This window comes from Crassostrea angulata, chromosome 10, assembly GCF_025612915.1.
Source record: "Crassostrea angulata isolate pt1a10 chromosome 10, ASM2561291v2, whole genome shotgun sequence".
Taxonomy (NCBI): domain Eukaryota; kingdom Metazoa; phylum Mollusca; class Bivalvia; order Ostreida; family Ostreidae; genus Magallana; species Magallana angulata.
Genome location: NC_069120.1, coordinates 49,380,904 through 49,402,219, shown reverse-complemented (window position 1 = coordinate 49,402,219; position 21,316 = coordinate 49,380,904). Strand labels below are relative to the sequence as shown.

At 37.8% G+C, this 21,316-nt stretch overlaps 1 protein-coding gene across 3 annotated transcripts in view; it reads right to left on the bottom strand.

Annotated features, from left to right (window-relative positions):
* Nucleotides 1-8,986: 8,986 nt before the first annotated feature.
* The window catches only part of LOC128166844 (cGMP-dependent protein kinase 1-like), a 41,963-nt gene continuing 29,633 nt past the window's right edge, over nucleotides 8,987-21,316 (bottom strand). For all 3 annotated transcript variants that reach the window (XM_052832266.1, XM_052832267.1, XM_052832268.1), the window contains exons 6-18: nucleotides 19,247-19,310; nucleotides 18,771-18,848; nucleotides 18,359-18,453; nucleotides 17,330-17,398; nucleotides 16,331-16,408; nucleotides 15,667-15,805; nucleotides 15,386-15,525; nucleotides 13,911-14,142; nucleotides 13,566-13,729; nucleotides 11,488-11,673; nucleotides 11,185-11,251; nucleotides 10,939-11,074; nucleotides 8,987-9,840 (exon numbers count right to left, since the gene is read on the bottom strand). In XM_052832266.1, coding sequence (XP_052688226.1) covers nucleotides 10,979-11,074; nucleotides 11,185-11,251; nucleotides 11,488-11,673; nucleotides 13,566-13,729; nucleotides 13,911-14,142; nucleotides 15,386-15,525; nucleotides 15,667-15,805; nucleotides 16,331-16,408; nucleotides 17,330-17,398; nucleotides 18,359-18,453; nucleotides 18,771-18,848; nucleotides 19,247-19,310 — 1,408 coding nt within the window. In that variant the 3' untranslated portion in view covers nucleotides 8,987-9,840; nucleotides 10,939-10,978. The remainder of the gene's footprint in view (nucleotides 9,841-10,938; nucleotides 11,075-11,184; nucleotides 11,252-11,487; nucleotides 11,674-13,565; nucleotides 13,730-13,910; nucleotides 14,143-15,385; nucleotides 15,526-15,666; nucleotides 15,806-16,330; nucleotides 16,409-17,329; nucleotides 17,399-18,358; nucleotides 18,454-18,770; nucleotides 18,849-19,246; nucleotides 19,311-21,316) is intronic.

Sequence of the window (21,316 nt, the reverse complement as noted above, 5' to 3'; positions counted from 1 at the left end):
CCGAGTGTCAATGGCTAATTCACTTTGTAAACATTAAATTCTAAAAATATATGACAAAATAAATGCTGTATTTGAAAAGTAAAGTCCGAAATAAAGATAATTATAGAACAGTCAATTTTGCACTGTGATACAACATACAATATCATTCACTTCAGTGTCCCTCAGACGGATACACTCAGTGTTGCGTAAATAGGAAACGGGACCACAATCTGCACATTAATGTATTGTAACAAATGATCGGGTTTGGGGTTCAGATAATTTTTATATCATACGGGTGTTATCTTTGATGCTAATGGTAATGTGCGAGGATAGTCCGGATGACACTACTATATATAAGAGCACACTCGAGAGAAGAGCTGATTCTGTGTTCGGCTGTCAAAGGAGTAGGTACGTTAATACGACTGCACAGTGTTCGTATTGGGTTAATCTTTAAATAGCGCGTTAATATTTACTCGTATTTTATTAACTGAGTGTACCTGGCTGCAGCTTGTGTCGGCTGCAGAGATACAGCCCTGTACATGTGATATAGGCATAGAGCCTTATCAGGACAGATCTCGCAGGTCTCGAGGCTGAGACCTGTGCCTCGGATAGAGCCCCGGGTTATAACCCACAGATCATCAAGCCCCATCCCTTATAAATAACTTGTGAATTATTTGTTTTGCATGCTTAAGGATAGGTCATCCTTACAACTATATCTGTATATATTGACTCGTAGTTTTTGTGACAGTTTCATGCCGGTATTCATATATGATTACTAGTATTAAATAGACACATTTCCCAGACTGGTCTCAATCACCGAACCCAAAACACGTTACAAAATTGGTGGCAGCGTCGGGATTTTGATCAGTCAATTGTTTTCTACAAATTGTTAATATAATATTAATTATGAGCGTGCGCGATTTACACGCCGATGTAGAATATTTAGAGGGGGAAATAAATCGGCTCAGTAGAGAGATACATGACTCTCTACGGGTTACGAATTCTCCAGGCCGAGGCCGGAGACCCAGACCAGGCATGAGTACCAGTACCCCGTACGTGAGACGGAGAGATAGTGTGAGTGGCTATGTGTCTGGAGATGTGTGCTTGTGTGATGATGAGGATCCTGTACCTAGTGACCGGCCGCCAGTGCAGAACAACGCAAACCCAAGAACAAGTAATACGAATCCTGGACCGGTCCGATCTCGGAACTTTGTAAAACCTGCAACATACGACGGATCCGGTTTATGGAATGATTATCTGTCCCATTTTGAATCAGTCTGTCTTTTGAATGACTGGACAGAGACTGAGAAAGGGCTATATTTGGCTGCATCCCTGAGGGGACTAGCACAAGGTGTGTTAGGAAATCAGCCCAGAGACGAGAGACAGAACTATAGGAAATTAGTGAAAGCCTTGCAAGATAGATTCGCCCCTATGAATCAAACTGAGCTATACAGAGCACAGCTAAGGGAAAGGAGACAAAAGGCTTCTGAAAGTTTACCGGAGATGGGACAGGACATAAGGAGACTCGTGAATTAAGCTTACCCGACAGCCCCCGATGATGTTCGGGAAATACTAGCTACTGAACAGTTCTTAGATGGGCTACATAACTCGGAAATGCGTCTTAAGATAAAGCAGGCTAGACCCATAAACTTGAATGACGCAATACAGAGAGCTGTTGAGCTGGAAGCATATTATAGGGCAGAGAATCGCCACACAGATGCTGTCCGGACAATGAGTGAAAATACTGAAGACTCGTCCAAAGCTTCAAAACTCGATAATTTTATAGAGACCGTCGAGAAAAACATGCGGTCGTTACAGCGCGATATGAGAGATTTGAAACAATGGAAGTTTCAGTCTCAAAGCCAGAGACGCATGCCTCGCCCGGAGACACATGCAAGAGATAGTAACCGGACGAGGAAATGTTATAAATGTGGATCTGACAAGCATCTGAGAAAAGATTGCCCACAATTGAATAAGGGGTCTGATGACAAATTAACACAAGTTAATAGTACAAGAGAAACGAATCCCAAAACTGATACAAGTTTCCAGAAAAACCAATGTTCTAGTGATCAGTATTCAAGAGTAGTACACTCTATAAATGAAAAAGGGGTTTATGTCACTGCTCGCATACATGGGATGGATGCTTACCTATTGGTTGATACAGGTGCTACTGTATCATTGCTATCCACAATTTGTTATGAGAACATTAAAAGGGATGCAAATCACGCGTTGACTGAGGTAGAACGGGATGTACTATCAGCTACTGGTTCAGTACTACGAGTGCTTGGGCGAACTCCAGTAGATTTTACATTGAATGGCATTGCCCTACAGCAAGAAATGATTGTCGCAGACTTGACAGTAGATGGGATACTTGGACTAGATTTCCTAGTGAGGCATGAGGCCGTCATTAACATGAGGATGCATCAGATATCAATATCTGGTATCGAACACCCGATTCAGCTTGAGGGGTCAGCGAGCTATTATAAGGTGGCCATTATTCACCGAGTGACTGTACCGCCTAGATCAGAACTGGTAGTTGAAGGGCAAATACGTGCAAGTTCTGATGGAGGACTTCCAACCAAAGCTGGACTGATAGAACCCTCTGAAAAGTTTCAGAATTCATGTATGCTGGCTAAAACACTTGTCCGTAGACAGGACACTATTCCGCTCCGTATCATGAATATTTCGGATGATAGCAAGACCATCTACCCAGGTACTGTTGTTGGGAAGTTACATGCTGTTGATGAGGTTCTTTCTTTGGTGTCAGAGGGAAATAGAGACTTGGATGTGGACAGAGAGTTGCCGGCTCATTTGCAAGAGCTATTCATTAGCAGCACAAGTCATATAGATAAAGATGATGTCATGAAAGCAAAGGCTCTTCTTTTGAAGTACGCAGCTCTATTTTCAGAGACAGATGAAGATGTAGGCCGAACCGCCAAGGTCAGACACAAGATAGAGACTGGTGTCAATGCACCAATTAAACAAGCACCCAGGCGTCTGCCGTTTCATATGCAAGAAGAGGTACAAAATCACGTATCTGACATGCTAAGAAGAGGTATCATAGAACCTTCTCAGAGCCCGTGGTCAGCAGCAATCGTGCTTGTAAAGAAGAAAGACGGATCCACAAGGTTCTGTGTCGATTACAGACGTCTAAATAGTATAACAACGAAGGATGCATACCCATTACCTCGTATTGACGAGTCTCTGCATCAACTACGAGGCGCCAAATGGTTCAGTACTTTGGACCTGAATGCTGGGTATTGGCAGGTAGAGCTAGATCCAGAGGATAAGAAAAAGACGGCATTTGTCACCCGACAGGGTCTATATGAGTTCAACGTAATGCCGTTCGGGTTGTGTAATGCCCCAGCCACGTTTGAACGATTGATGGAGACTGTGCTGGCTGGCTTACAATGGCAGATTTGTCTTATATATCTTGATGATATAATCGTTTATGGAAAGACATTTGATGACATGCTGCAAAATTTAGAACTTGTGTTCGAAAAGCTTCTTGCGGCTGGACTGAAGCTGAAGGCAAGGAAGTGTTCGTTGTTTGCTCGACAGGTGAAATACTTGGGGTATATCATCTCGGAACAGGGGATCGAGACTGATCCTGAGAAGGTAGAGATTGTTAAACATTGGCCAGAGCCAGTAAACAAGACACAGGTGCGCTCTTTTATCGGTCTTTCCAGTTATTACAGAAAATTTATCCCTAACTTTGCTCGAATCGCTCAACCCTTACATAAACTTACAGAGGCGTCTGTTCCATTCAAGTGGACCGACGAATGCCAGGACGCATTTCAGCTCCTCAAAGATAGATTGATATCAGCGCCTATTCTAACGCATCCAGACTTTACGAAGCCGTTCATATTAGATACAGATGCGAGTCAGTATGCTATGGGTGCTGCTCTTTCACAACTGCAAGATGGCCAAGAAAGGGTTGTGGCGTATGCAAGTAAAGTCCTGAGTAAATCAGAAAAGAAGTACTGCGTCACCAGAAAGGAGCTTTTGGCTGTTGTCACTTTCATTAAGCATTTTAGACCTTTCTTGTATGGACACAAGTTCTTAGTTAGAACAGATCACAGCTCGTTGAAATGGTTGCTTCGATTTAAAGACCCGGAGGGGCAGTTAGCTCGTTGGATCGAGGTTATATCCACCTATGACATGGAAATAGAGCATCGGGCTGGTAGACTTCACGGGAATGCAGACGGACTCAGCAGAGTGCCATGTGGCCAATGCGGTTATTTCGATGACTGGGACAAGTCAGAGGTGTCTGAAGGACATGTTAGAATAATCGAGGACAAAATAAGAGAAAATAGTGAATCAGATTTAGCTACATTGCAAGATGAATGTAGGGACATAAGACTTGTTAAGTCTTGGTTGCAAGATAAAACACGTCCCGAATATAGTGATATATCCTCTGAGAGCTATGTAGTTAAGTCACTTTGGGCACAGTGGAGCAGGCTAACCCTTAAGGATAACTTTCTATGCAGGGTGTGGGAAGTCGAGGACAGTAACATGACAACATATCAGATAGTTGTTCCTTTATCCCAACGAAGATATATCTTACAGCAGATGCATGATGCAAAAACTTCTGCTCACTTAGGGATGACAAAAACCTTGAATAAAATCAGGCAGAACTATTACTGGCCAGGGCTACAGAGTGATGTAAGGAGCTATATCTCAGGCTGTGATGTGTGCTCCAGAAGGAAAGCTCCCCTCAAAACAAAAAGAGCCCCTATGCAGCCTTTACAGGTAGGCTACCCTTTAGAGAGGATAGCTACAGACATTCTTGGCGAATTTCCTGAGACAGAAAACGGAAATCGATACATTATCGTTATCTCAGATTACTTCACAAAATGGACCGAGGCATTTCCGATGCGAAATATGGAAGCACAAACCGTAGCTAAGATTGTCACTAATGAAGTAATCTGTAGGCTTGGATGTCCAGCGACAATCCATTCAGATCAGGGAAGACAATACGAGAGCCTTCTCTTCACTGAGGTATGTAAGCTTCTCCAGATCCGCAAGACAAGAACCACCCCATATCATCCGCAGTCAGATGGTATGGTGGAACGGTTCAACAAAACATTAGCCACTATGCTGAGCGCCTACGTGGATGAGAATCATCGAGATTGGGATGAAAGCATTCCGTTTGTGATGATGGCTTATAGAGCGTCTCAACATGAATCCACTGGCTATAGTCCTAACATGCTCATGTTAGGAAGGGAGGTCGCTACACCTCTAGATATCATGTATGATATGCCTTCGTCTTGGAAAGAAGTACCTAGAAGTGAATGGGTTTGGATAATGCAAGATCGGATGGAGAGAGCACACGCCTTTGTCAGACGTCATGCAGAAGGTGCAATGTTTCGTCAGAAACATTATCATGACATGAAAATGTCCTATGAGAAGTTCAAGGAAGGAGAAAATGTATACGTATACTTCCCCCAGCGCAAAGTTGGATGCTCACCGAAGTTCACGTCCTACTGGCGGGGACCGTTCAAGATACTCACAAAACTATCGGAAGTTTTGTATAAAGTTAACTGTGGTCGGAATGGTAAAGACCAGGTTATACATTGTGACCGCTTGAAAACGTGCAAAGCTCAGATTCTGAAAGGAGAGAACGAACTGCAGACCCCTCTGGAGAGCAGCACGGAAAGCCAACTTGATGTTCAGTTTGAGTCAGAGGTTATTGATGAGCGTCAGTCAAAAGTAGAGGTTACAGATGAACTAGCTGGGGAATTCGAGTCCAAGCGCAACAGACGTGCTCCAGTCTGGATGAGAGATTATGTGACAGAATAAATTGTTCAATAAAACAATTAGATATTGTACATATTAGTTTTGTTGTTTATTGGAATGATTCTGATTTTGTGTATAGTGGATAGATAGTCTTATTCATATAGAGGAATGTTCATGCTCAGATGCATCATCGATTTTTATGAAAGCTTTTATTTTACATTGTAGTATGGTTAACACAAAGACGACACCTCGGAGGGCAAAGGAAATATGTCCTGTGTGTTTTGTTGAACTGGATGGTAAGGACGCATGGTCCGAACATGTGCTGAGCTGTGCAAGCAGTATGATGGTATGCAAAGCCTGTCATGTATCCTTTAAGAAGAAGGAGTATCTGCAGAAACACATGCGGACAAAGCATCCCGATGCCCCTTCCTCAACGCATAAGGACACAAGTCATGATCAGGAAGACGACAGTGACTGGGACGTGGATCCCGAAGTTCAACTCGGCGAGATTCGGACTGAACTCGCAGACAAAGAGATGGAAGCTTTACCATCAACCTCTCAGGATGACTTCATCTCAGGAAGATTGATTCGAAAAAGAACAGCGCCAAGTCCAGTGTGAACCAACCTTGGCCTTGTTGAAGAAACCGTGTCGAAGAAAAGTGTGGAGTTTGGGATTCAAACTGACAACCTGGATCCTGTCCTATCCAAGATCATGGTAGATGAATCTACTCAAACAGAGGGCTATCATCGCAGAGTGAAGGAGATCACCATCACCAAATACCATGAAAATGGGCAGAAAATTAAGAGAATCAAAGAAAGTGAAGAACTGTTTGATTTGTAGATACTTATAAACATTGTAGCTGTACTGTGTTTGTAGAACATTTTGTTTCATTTTACATTTTTGTTATTTGCATGTGTATGTATGCTTATTCATGTTCATCCCCAAGAAGGTGCTATACATCCATCACTCATTCTGTACATTATTCATGTTTGATACGTCATCCTTTTTAGATAAAAATTTAAAAAAAAAAAAAAAAAATATATCTATGTTATCGTTTTGTCATGCGAGGACGCATGAAGCAATGAGGCGTGGGTTATGTAACAAATGATCGGGTTTGGGGTTCAGATAATTTTTATATCATACGGGTGTTATCTTTGATGCTAATGGTAATGTGCGAGGATAGTCCGGATGACACTACTATATATAAGAGCACACTCGAGAGAAGAGCTGATTCTGTGTTCGGCTGTCAAAGGAGTAGGTACGTTAATACGACTGCACAGTGTTCGTATTGGGTTAATCTTTAAATAGCGCGTTAATATTTACTCGTATTTTATTAACTGAGTGTACCTGGCTGCAGCTTGTGTCGGCTGCAGAGATACAGCCCTGAACATGTGATATAGGCATAGAGCCTTATCAGGACAGATCTCACAGGTCTCGAGGCTGAGACCTGTGCCTCGGATAGAGCCCCGGGTTATAACCCACAGATCATCAAGCCCCATCCCTTATAAATAACTTGTGAATTATTTGTTTTGCATGCTTAAGGATAGGTCATCCTTACAACTATATCTGTATATATTGACTCGTAGTTTTTGTGACAGTTTCATGCCGGTATTCATATATGATTATTAAATAGACACATTTCCCAGACTGGTCTCAATCACCGAACCCAAAACACGTTACAGTATTTTCCATTTTATTACAAATCATGTACTAATGACAAAATAAATTACTCATTATTTTCTTTACTATAATATTTTGGGGAATCGGGGCTGGGGCTTCATCTCCAATGATAACTAGTGATCGTTGCTCTGCTGGTACACGTATATACATGTACATGTGCACGTTTAGTTTCTTGTGTATTCTGTGTGTATTGAACGGTGTTTTTTTGTCTCTAAAGAAACAATAGACATTTACCTACCTATATATCGGAAGACGACCGTGAAGCACACCGTGTACACAAGCCCCCCTACCTCCTCTCTCTCTCTCTCTCTCTCTCTCTCTGTTTTAGGTGACTGGGAAAAATAGTCATGAACAAGTCGATCTACTTAAGTATGTCTTACGATACTATGTATAGCCTGTGAACTTCTAACTTATTATTAACCCAAAAGGACTATTTCTGATTTATAAGCCATAAGTCAAACTTACGTCTCTTCACAAAACGTGTAGGGCTTATAATCCACCCATAATCGTAAACAGTTGTGTTACTATCTTCGAGAAGCTTATGAAATACAGAAAAACAAAACTTATTTTGTATAGGAAATTATCATTCATTATTATTTACGAACGTCCAGGCGTATAACCAAGAATATTGACACGATTTGAATCACTTTACAACGTTAATCATTAAACCGGGATGCTTTTTTCTCCATTAAAAATTAAGTCCTAAAGTCGTAAAATTTTAACCTGGTCACATTTTTCAACAGCTTATTTTAGGCCGTAGTTACCTCCTTAAAGGGCATATCGCATGTTTTTCAATTTTCGGAATATTTTAAGGTACCTCACTGCACCAAGACTTTTAAACTTTTAAAGACACTACGTCACAAGATGGCGATACAAATGTTTTGTTAAACTGTTTTATCGTTCGATTGGGCTGACTAGTATATCGTCGTAGGTGATTGGTTAAAGTATTGTGCTTCTGAACCACAGATCATGAGTTCGAATCCGCCAGGAACGTTTGTTCATATTTAGTGAATTAAATTTTCAATGTAATTTTTCATCCAAAATTGCACATATTTTTGACTATTTGACTTACATACTTCTTATCCATTATGATATCTATCACAATCAAGTAATTTTCTGCTGATTTGAGAAACACATTTCAACGTGTAGTGAGCCACCTTAATTAAAATAAAATCATTCTATATTAATTAAAAATGAAGTTTATCATCGTTTTCATGAAATAATCTGGCTAAATCGTTAGCTTGAAGGCGATGAATTCAAATGTCGCAATATGCATATTTTCTAGTTTCACAATAAAGTTTACAAACACGCCTTAACTAACGTCCATGTACGTATATCTATTGAGGCTGTCGATATTCATTCGGAATATCTCGGACGATTCCGTCAACCCTGTGATAGAAATTGACCGAGAAATGCCAAGTGGAAGATCGTTTTTTGTGTTTTTTCTTCATTTTCAGAATTTTTTAAAAATAGTCATGTTCTATACAGCCTACTTTGTTAAAATCAGAAAGGATACCAGTAGCCGGAAATTCATGGGATCTGCGTAATTGAACCATAGAATTCATACATAAAACAAAGACACGAGGGTTTCTGTTCACCTTGATAAATTTATTTATAACATACTCCGAATACACCATCGAGCAACATTACAATGATGAAACAAATAAAAATTAAAACACAACGAAGCCGTATCGAACACACTGACCGGCGGAATGCCTGATAGATTCTATAGAGTTTAGGATCATTCTAACAAATCTATATAAAATGGAAGACAAATGCAACAGACTCCACGTTTCAACAATAAAATATTTGATTCTTTTGAGCACGTATATTTCCAAGTCAATGCTAGTAAAGAGCGGTCGACTGTCCAATAGTTGGCTGACTGATACGATGATGAAACTTGTATAAAATCTAACACCACCCATCCACAGTAATGGATAACACAGGCTGTCAAGCCCGTCAGGAAATAGCTGACATTTACTTAGATATCTATTAAAACAGAGTTAATGACAAAATAGAGAAAATATATACATCCATTTTCTTTTTATACTTTTATAGTAATGCTTGACATTTATCAGCATCGAGTATTTTCACAATTAAAAATCTATTGAAACATACTGTTTTTAATGTTGCGACAAGTGACAAGAGATAAAGTTTATATCAACAATGGTAATATCACAGAAAAAACTGATATTCAATCCTCAATGATGTCACCTCTATTTTTAGCACAAGTACAGATGACGTCAGCAATATAGCACCACGTGTTTTCGACATGATCTGATTGGAGAATACTGTACTGTAACATGAGTACATAAAACAGATCCAGGAACTTTTCTCTCTTTTAACTTGCTTTAATCATTCCTCCATTGATATTGGAATGATTTCCTTGATGCCATCAGGTAGTTGTCAGTATATAAAAACTTACTGATCACATGCAGCACCTGAAACAAAAGTTTATAAAGATATTGCAAGACATAGATTAACAAAAAATTAATCATTACTATGCCAAAGTTCCAGAGGATAAAAATCATTAAATGACAATATCAGAATTGTCTAGTTACAAAAAAACTTCTTTATATGACTTTTTACCGTCTTCCTTGGAAGACAGTATAAAGAGTTGAAATAATTTACAGTCTCCGGGTTGTGTATTCCTTTCCTTTGTGATTGGTAGAAAATACATGATGTGAACATTTACATTTATTTCATTGGTTGAAATACTGTTCGGCGCAAGGGAGATAATTTTCTGATGATCTTTTTCATGTACGACTTAACAAATTTCGTTGATTTCAAATCTTAAAAAGTGAGAAAACGAAAAAGCAATACAAATTGCTATGAATGAAATTCTGCCTTTGGTTTTCAGGTCCAACTAGTTGAAAGTAACATTCTCTAATATATATTGAAATTATTTGTTTTTCTTTTAGCATTGTTTATTCAAATATTTATACAAAATAAAAAATTGATGCGGTACGCCTGATACCGGTAAAGTTATTTGCACCTTAGATAAATGCAGTGGTATAACTTTGATTTTATAAAAATAATACGAGTCTACGACCCTACCTAAGATCTCTTTTACCCTATAGTCGATCTCAACTTACAAGCTCGGGTACGCAGTTCTCAATTTTAGACACGCAGGCTTAAACGACACATGACATAAAATGTTCCACTCGTCATGCTATGTAGAGGAAGGTGACATTTATATAAAAAGAATTAAACTGTCTTTGATAATTAATTGCTGTTTAGGGTTTGTTCTCAAGACGGTAAGCTTTTTAAAAAAAGCTAAACTTGTTTTTACTTATACTAGTAATGAAACGAACGTAAATAAACTTCCTTTACATAGCAAGCTGTTGATCAATGGACATTTTTATGGCTCTGTTTTAAAGTTGACTTTAGTTTCATATTGGTTGAGAGCGTCTCGTGACTTTTTTCATCTGATATGGCATGAACTGCTAGGCCAACACAGCATATGCATTATATTTTAATAATGAAAACTCACATTAGTTAAAGTTATAAAAGTAAGTTATTCAGCAGGAAATACTCACACTAATGCCGTGTCCGTTGATAAGTTTTTCTGATTGCCTCTCAGAAGTCGAAGTCCCAGCCTGATGTCTCGTCGGGAGGGACATCGGAACTCTTTGGGTAGCTGTCGAAGTTACTGTAGTCGTTTGGTCCTTTAACCTGCAAATGGCGGGAAATATTAAGGCATTGACAATCTCGGACTAGAATTGAATACAAAAAAACCCCGATACAATTGAGCAAAAACGTGTTACAGTTTATAAAAAGCTCACTTGAGGAATGATTGGGGGAACCAGTTTTCTATGTAAGAGACCGTCCCAGTCAAAGCCCTGGAACCACCTGCAACAAAACCACAACATTGTAATACACGGTGAAAATCAGCCACACACGTTGATTATATGCCTCATTTTATTTGATTTGAATATAACTAAGATACATGTATATTGTCTCAACCCTCGATCCGGACTCCGCATTTGTCTCTCCTCCCTTGTGGGAGATGATCGTATACTATATTGACCGTGGTTTGATTGATTGAGTATGAATTGATTTGACGATAAATATGATAAAACGCTCACTTATTTTTTCGGATGTCGATGATTCCGTTTTTACCGTATCCCAGTCTTTCGGCTGGGTTGTCTCGACACAACTTTTTGATGAGGGAGGCGGCGTTCTTTCCTATCCTCCGTGGGAATTCTATTACATCTATACCTTTCAGGATAATGTTATATGTTTTCATTGGATCAGATCCCGAAAATGGCGGACTGAAAAATAGATAAACACAAAATAAGGTACAATGTTTGCGTATCTGTTCACAGCTACAGACTCGTACCTCCACGACAAAAAAGAGCTACTTAAAAAAGGGGTTTCACGAAAATTTTACATGTAATGTAAACTAATTTGAATTGTTACTGTAAGTAAACGATTTATCTGTACCCAAATTACGTTCAATGTGATGTAAACTAAAAAATACACTTACTTAATCTAGTACAAACATCACTATAATAATCATCAACAGCTTATTAAATCGAACCAGCAAACTGTTCACAATATATTACAATAAGACCAGGTGTTAATATAGATCGAGTGACAAGCAGAATTCCTGCAAATTCAAGCAATAATTTAGAAAACAACAATTTAGCTGTTACATAAAAAGTAATGACAAAGCAGTTTCAATTTTTTTCAACAACATATTTCACATAAAAATGCAATCTTCAATACAATGTGTTTTTGACCTGTAATTTATGAAGTCAAAAAGGGGGAAAAAATCATAATGAATTTCAAAAACCCATATAAAACAAGTGGTTGATTTACATCAACCTTACTTAACTTCTAAAGAGACCAATATTGCAAACGAATGAGAAACTACGCTCGGAGATAATCTGTGTTTCTTGGAATTGAAATTTTGCCCAGAACAGTGATTAATGATAGAAAGACGTCAAAGTAATAAAGATTTCCAGGGGAATATAGAAGACAAATAGTCTAAAGACACGTCAAAAGTTCCCATCTCGTGAATGTTTCACCGAATAAACTCTCTGGGTCTAGATTTTGTTTCTTCACCCGTCAACGTATTGCGCAACCATCTGATAGAAACCAAAAATTACTTGTAAAATGGCATGTCAATATTGACAATTGTGCCATTAATCATTTAGCTGTGCCTTTTTCCTTTGAACTTCTAGGCATCTGCAGATATTTCATTTCACATTATTGCACATATCAGGATGCAAACTAAAACAAGGGATACATCGAAAACGTGCTCCTTCGATCGGGCGTTATGAAAGGTTGCCCAAGGATGAAATACAACTATAAAAGGCAACCGTTAATTGAACTTATTGATTAAATGGGAAAGGGGCGGACATTAAACCAAATGATGATATTAATCAAATTGTAGGGCTCATTCGTACATGCGCTTGATTCCTAATGACTCCATAGAGCGTGAACCAAGCGAGAAATCCGAGAGAGAGCTTAACAATGTCCATAAAAGTAACTCTTTGTTTGACATTCTCTTATCTCCTCTTTGTATACGCATACAAATGTTTATTCATTAGCAGAATAATAAAACATGTTGAAGGCTTTTCATTCCTAGGTGCATTTCCTGCAATGCAACGAATTCCCAACGGTAAGCCCCGATTTCAAATAGAGTCACCGACGCTAAATATATACAAAATCGCCCTTACGCATCATTCCTAGATAAATCGGTTCAAAAATTGTAGCATTGCACGCAATACTGCTATTCTTCACTCTAATTCTAGATTTGTGTGGTAGTAAATGAAATGGCAAATGCCTTAAACTCGGTCGACCTTCACAAATAGAGTCGAAACTAAAACTACTACAAGTATTTAAAGGATGTTGTCCATAACCAGGTACACTGTGTCTTATTAAAATTACTCTTAGGATTTTTCGTTTTATTGTCGCTCGCACAGTACAACCTTAAACAAGAGATTCATATCTCTGAAGTGTACGTAGACTATATACATATGTTACAGTATAATACGGTTATAACGAACACGCTTATAATGAAGTGACGCTTACAGCAAAGTGAGTTTCATTCCCCGCGACTTTACGACATGTTGCAAACTTGACGGATATAAAGAATTACGCTTACAACGAAGTAAAACTGCCCGTCCCTGGGAATTCGTAATAAGCGACACCTCACCTGCCCGTTAGGAGCTCAAACATGAGGATGCCCAGGGACCAGTAATCTGCTGCCCTGTCGTGTCCCTTGTTAAGGATGATTTCTGGAGCCACATATTCCGGTGTCCCACAGAAAGTCCATGTCTTTCGGCCGTGTCCGATCTTTTTGGCAAATCCAAAGTCAACCTTTCAAACAGACCACGTTTTCTTTTAGCAAACAATGTCATTTAACTTGCAATAGCTCCTCTAAGATACCGTAGAGGAATGACATTACACGTTTTTACAATTTTAATTAGATTGTCTGTAAACAGAAAAATATAACTCTGCAATAATTTTTTTTATTGCGCGAGCTTTCATCTATTCTTACAAGTTTGACGTAGCCATTCTGGTCCAGTAGTAAGTTTTCAGGTTTGAGGTCCCTGTAAATGATTCCTCTGTCATGGAGATACTTAAAAGCCTCCAGAACACACGCCACACAGAAGCGCCCTGTAATGTCATCAAAACTGCCTCTGTCCCTGAGAATGGTCCACAGCTCTCCCCCAAGACACGCCTCCATCAACATGTACACGTATTTTTTGTCTTTAAAAGTTTTGTATAATCTAAAAAACAAAACCAGCATACTAAGTACACAATCACCGGTGAAAAGATATTGCTCTCGTTTCGTGATAATATTCGCAAATATTCACAAGATAAAAGGTAATAACAAATGGTAAAAAATTTTCACTGCAATTTTATTTGTCATAGTCAGTCTGCTCTTATTTTGATCTTTCCAATCTATTTAAAGTCCTAAAAATGAGTTTAAGAGGCCATAAGCTCAATAATTTTGTAGCACTTCAAAAAATCCCAGTCATTTGCAAAGTCTAAGACAAACAAGAGATACTAAATAGGAAAAAAAATCGATCCCCTGTGTGAGAGTAAAAATACAATAAGACACCGGACAAATAATGAAAAGCACTTATTATCTCCACAGGACCTCTATCAAATGATCAAATTTGAGAATCACCATTTGGCGAAACGTCTATCACAAGAGTTATACTAAACGAGCAAATTAAAGTTGAGGATCTGCTGAAGTCTATTATAAGATCCTTACCAAATGAACAAACTAGAGAGGAGAATCTCTGCTCGCCTTTATTACGCTCTATGACTCCAATTTTCGAAACTAAAAGAGTGCTCTGGAAGTTTTAATGGAAGTTTGAAGTTACAATTCCGGGCCCACGAAGCGTGATATTACAGGAGTAAGAGCCAGATTATACATGTCATCTAGCTAGCAAATTATCTCCCTTGAACACCAAATGCGGTAAGAAAATTTCTAAATCTAATCAAACTTAGGGCGTCCATATTCAGGCGTACGATCTCCAATCAATAGTGTGAACAAATGCTGAGGAATACACATCTGACAACCATTCCTTTTCTGATATGAAACACTTGTTGCTTCCATTTACGGAGAGAGCCATTTTTTCTCTGTGCTGGTTTCCGAGATATTTTCTAGAGTAACACAGTCCAAATACCAATACATGTACTATATTATTTTTGATAAAGTTGCACAGGCACACGAAATAAGTGGACATGTGCATTGGACTTTGGTCTGTATCTGGTATTTCGATCGTACAGTGTTCATTGTTCAGTGCGTTGATTCGGGCTCCAATAATGATAGATTTGATCACCCCAACCGTATTTGATCACATCATAATATTCAAAGAATTATCTCTTATTCCATAAATTAATCATATAGATATATATTTTGCAATGTGTTAGCCAAACACAAAAAAAATAAACCTCATATACCCCTAAATGCTTCTAAGCAATATCACTTGCAATATACTTATAGTTGTGATCTAGTACCTTGCAATAAATTGAGACCTGGATTCCATCATAATCTTTTTCTCGGAATATATATGCTCTTGCTGTTGAGTATCCACAATATGCTTCTTCTTAAGGCACTTTAAAGCAAACGTTTTGGACCGTGCATGTGAAATTTGCGTCTGAAATAAAAAAAATCTATTCAAGAAAAACGTCTCCATTTCTTTCTGTTCATATTCCATCACAGTTTTAGATGAATTCTTTAAACTTTAAGCAAATTTTGGCCATTGTACGAAGCCTTTAGCCGGCAATCTTGGACTTACCAGTTCTACACGACCGAAGCCACCCATCCCCAGGGTGGCGATGATCTCCAGATCCTTCAGCTGGATGTTGGCGAACTCCTTGTCCGGTTTATCCCGGACCGGGGACAGCAGAACGTCCGAGCCATTACCCCCACTGGTTCTAGGAATAACACCAATAAGATTTAAGGCATCACTCAGCTAAACCAACATTTATTATTGTTTCTTTAACAGTGGTTAATAAACACTTCAATATTACTAGAAGTGGTTTCAATGAAACACAACGGAGAAAACCCGAGGGGAAATGTATAAGAACCACAGTATTGTCTTGAACAGTATTATTGCAGACTCCCAGAGTAATATGAACTAAATGAATGTCTACAATCAGAGAGGACAAAGTGTGATGGAATAGCGGGTCATTGCATCAGTGTCTATAACAGATAAATAAATAATTTGTAGTTTTTTTTCAGTTCAATAGCGTATCACATCTTACACAGAAGTATACATATGTAATGGCAGTAATAATCAAGCATCTCTCTGAATGTAGTTTATGAGTACTGTAGTTGATGAGTACCAAGTCGATTATGAGCACTTTAAAGAGACAAATAATTTTATCGGTCTATCAGCCCGTATCTTAAATGCTATCAACAAATAGATAACGTTGTTAGATCTCACACCCGATAATTACCTCTGAGCGCCTCTTGCCTCGTCGCCATAATCTTTCTCTCGCAATTCGTTCAAATCTCCAATCAGAGCATTAAAATGGCTGAAAAAGACGCAAGAAATGTAGCAACTGTCACGCTCTCTGATACAAAACGAGACATTAAAACACTTTTGAAGGTTATGTCTGACACGGGGGCCGCTTGTGGAATGATGGGGCCATGAAACACGACGAACTCTTTTACCAGGGGATAAGGCTCAGAGAGCTTACGCACAAGATTACAAGAAGAACCAACAAAATATAATATCAGTCTAATTCATTGCTGTTGTTTGTGTTTTTATCAATACAAAAAGGAAGCCTTTCAATACTATGTATTAGGATTTTTTTGTTCATATACTCAACATTTTTGGTTATTAGATTTTTTTTGTAAATAATACCAATCGCATTGCTTACAGTATTTTTTTTTTTAGTTTTTTACGTATTCATCATGCAAATCTTTATTTACGATATATGTTCCAAAAACTATATATATTATCAATTCATAAACAAACAAAAAAGAAAATTAGAACAGAGTTTCATTAAGAACATGACCTTCACTGATTAACTTTCTATGTTCTATGTGTCGGGAAACGTTTAAAACAATCATTCCCACTAAGAGTTATTTTATCTTTCTATTCGTACCAAGACAACATTTACCACTTAGCAGTAATTGCTTAACTATTTCAGGATTTTCAAAATTCTACTACAATAACTTATCAATCTCGCATTAATTTATTTTTGGTATCCTTGGAATATTTTGGATCCATACAACATTTTATTGGGGTGACCGTCTGATAAGGGAGATAACTACCACATGGAAAAAGTGACTCATTTCTTTTAATGTGAAATTTTGGTCAAATTATTCTACATGTGGTTTGTTAAATATTTGTATTTTTTAATTTTAATTCACATTTCGAATATCATTTACACACAGCAGTTAACTTCCACCATGTATCGCCTCTGTGAGGCGCTGAGTAGTATACTCACTCTCTGTCCACGGTCAGACACTCCACTCCCGGGGGTAGCGCTATCACGTTCGCTGTCCTCCTGTCCTCACTAAAATGCAGAATAAAATATTCTAAATTCCTAAAAACAAACTGTTCTCCGAAAACAATATCTGTTTCGAGTTTCGAAGGAGAAATTCAGTCATGCCATGTGTAATATGATTAAATAGTAACGTGAAAACGTTTGCGTCAGGGAAACTCTTTAAGAATCACGCACACAGTTCAAAAAAAGAAACATAATACTCTATTAATGGTATATTTTGGATTCACTTTACATCTGCAATTAATGCGAGTGCCTGTTTAGATATTGCAATAATTCATTTTGTCACAAGTAGCCTCCCTTTTCAGTAATGGGTACATTAGATAACAACTAATGAGATGGATAATTTGAGTTTAATTAATGTACATTGTACACTGTACAGTTAAATAAAATTTAACGGGACCCTGTCAGCCTAGTGTCAATCTATACCGTTTGGGCCGTTTATTGTACGGGAGGGGGTAGGAGTTTCATTATTCTGAATAAACAATAATATAGCATTCCAGATAACATGACCTTCTAACCATCCACACAATGGAATACTGGCAATCAGTGAGCATATTCAGGGATCAGATCGATATATCGGAGGGATTCTTTACTTGTCTGGAAGAAGTGTTGTAAGTTTAATAAATATTGTCTGCATCGCCACTCCAGAGAGAACATGGTGTCAGGATTTTGACACAGAATCACGGCCTCATTACTAGCTGATCTAGTTCAATGAACTTTATTACCCCCAATCAAGAAGTTGGGAGTTGCTGCCACAACATTGGGAGTAAACCAAAATCAATGGCCAATCTAGAAGATAAGCAAGATATTGGAATCTCTTTTAAATACATTTATATCTAATATGTAGCAACGGGTGGGTGGCTTTTTTTGATAGCCATGATGTTGAGGTATGCCAATATCTGCCCCTATCAAAAACGATGCTGCGTGCCTGATATACAAAGTCTAAAGACCCATACATAAACTTTGTACCTGAGAAGAGATTTTTCGCCAAAGTAGTCTCCCCTAGTAAGTCTCCTTATTTCCACTGGGTTGTCTACCCCTGTTACCTTTTGAGTTACCTTGACCTATGAACAAATTAAAAAGAAATCTTTAAAAAAATAACTCTTTCATACTTAATGATTTATATATTTAATACCACTATTATAGTTAATATCTGTTCATAAAAATTATCCATTTAAAACAGATGAAAATGGTTGCTCATTTTGACAAGGCTTTCAATGCACATTATCTGCCAAATTACTCCGTCAAATTATTCTATTTGTTAATCATTCTAATTTACAAAATTGATTGAGACGACATACAATGTGAATACAGTGTGTAAAACAAACAAACGAGTTTTTCTCAAGAACAAATAGGTACATAAACATATATTCTACTGTACCTCGCCTTTATTAATGATGAAAAACGTGTCGCCCGTCTCACCCTCTCGTATAATGTAATCGTTCTCGGGGAAAAAGTCCTAAAAAGTGACACTCCATCAGGAACATTGTAAATTGAATATATTTATTTATGAGTTTGTTCAATCAAGGAAAGAAAACAATTTTGCTGATAATATGTCCAAGTTGTGTTACATAAACATAATGGGATGTAATGTCAATGAATCATTCACAAACATTACTGCTATATTTTCTACTAATATTATCACTTAGAAGTATAACTTCATTTATTAATTTCCGAAAACTGATATACATGTAACATATTGATCACAAACAAATCCATCAGCATGAATCGTGCATGATGTCTTTTAAATGAAAGACATACAATGGTAATATATAATCTTGATAATCTTGATATAGTAAAAACAATCTCGTAAGATCGTTGGTTTGCACAGAAGTTAAGGGTTCGTGTAATACCTACCACTTCTAAGCAGTCTGCGATTCTGGCGAGTTTGTCTGTTGGCAAATTCTTTAATAATGGAACACTGTTAAAAAAAACCCAAAAGATATATAATAAAAATATAAAAACAAGATTCACCGACTCGATATAGTATAAGAAGAGGTAAACTGTATTATTTGCTACTACAAAAAAAGTATGTTTTGAGCTCCTTAATTTTATTATTCATTTAAAATAAAATTTACTTTCGTGTAGTTTTAAATTATACTGTAACAGCCCCCACCCAGAAAAAGCAGTAAAAAAAAAGAACCCTTGCGATCGCTACGTGCATAGAAAACAAGAGAAAACATCCAATTCAGTAATGGTCGCCAACTGTAGACTCAGCATAAACTAGCTTATAAATTATTTACGGGGGAATTCAATGAAATCAGAGATGTATCTAATTGTAATAGACTTCCGAGAGGGATCAATGGCGGACGCTGACCTCCGAACAATGCTCGTGTCCACTTGAGTGTCAGTCTCCGTGACAGGCCAGAGTAGAGGGGGTCCTTAATCTTACAAAGTACTAACTATGTGTATCGCTCACTTCGCAGGGAGTAATTCAAATGACCTTCGAAGATACACGTGCATAGCACTAGCTAAACTAATGTCTATAAAATCTTAAATGAAAATTGATTTTTTTACTGACTACAATTATCGGTTTAGGGTTTTTAGAAACATAGATGTTTATGGTCAGTTATAGAATATTTTACAATACATGTACTACAAAAAAGGTTCTAAATAAAAGTATACAAAGATATCCAACTTAATTAAAAATTTTCTAGCTTATATATTTGGATTTTTCTTGACTGTATAAAATACAATGGCTATGTTAATCATTAATAAATGATTAATTCATTGTATCTCATAGGTAACCACCCAGTCTCCTGGGTGAGAAATCGGCACAATACATTCCATGTAATCTATATTTTTCCATCCCTTATTTCAAATAAACATTCATGTTAAAAATTCAGATGTTAAATTCTTTTTGATTATTTATGCAATATTGAACTATTCTTTATCAACTGTAAGCCCTATCTGCATGACTACAAAATTCTGATGTTCAAACATTTCTATTATTTGTGGAATATCTAACTATCTTTAATCAATTGTCAGCCCTATCTGCTAAATATATAATTCAGATGTTAATACCTTTCTATTATTTGTGCAACATTGAACTATTTTTTATCAATTATTAGCCCTCTCTGCTGTATATATAATGACCTTCAGAGGTCAATTGTTAGCTGTCTGCTGTATATAAGGGCCTTCTGTGGTCAATTGTTGGCCCGATCTGCTGTATATAAGAACCTTCTGGGGTCAACTGTTAGCCCTATTTGCTGTATATACGGACCTTCTGAGGTCAATTGTTGGCCCGAACTGCTGTATATACGGACCTTCTGGGGTCAACTGTTAGCCCTATTTGCTGTATATACGGACCTTCTGAGGTCAATTGTTGGCCCGAACTGCTGTATATACGGACCTTCTGAGGTCAATTGTTGGCCCGATCTGCCGTATATACGGACCTTCTGAGGTCAATTGTTGGCCCGATCTGCTGTATATACGGACCTTCTGAGGTCAATTGTTGGCCCGATCTGCTGTATATAAGAACCTTCTGGGGTCAACTGTTACCCCTATTTGCTGTATATACGGACCTTCTGAGGTCAATTGTTGGCCCGATCTGCTGTATATACGGACCTTCTGAGGTCAATTGTTGGCCCTATCTGCTGTATATAAGAACCTTCTGAAGTCAATTGTGAGCCCTATTTACTGTTTATAGGGACCTTCTGAGGTCAACTGTTAGCCATATCTGCTATATAAGGACCTTCTTAAGTGAATTGTTAACTCTATTTGCTGTATATAAGGACCTTATGGGGTCAACTGTTAGCCCCATTTGCTATATATAAGGACCTTCTGAGGTCAATTGTTGGCATTATTTTCTGTATATAAGGACCTTTTGAGGATAACTATTAACCCCTTTCTGTTGTATATAATAAGGACCTTTTGAGGTCAATTGTGAGCCCTATTTGCTGTATATAAGGACCTTCTGAGATCTAT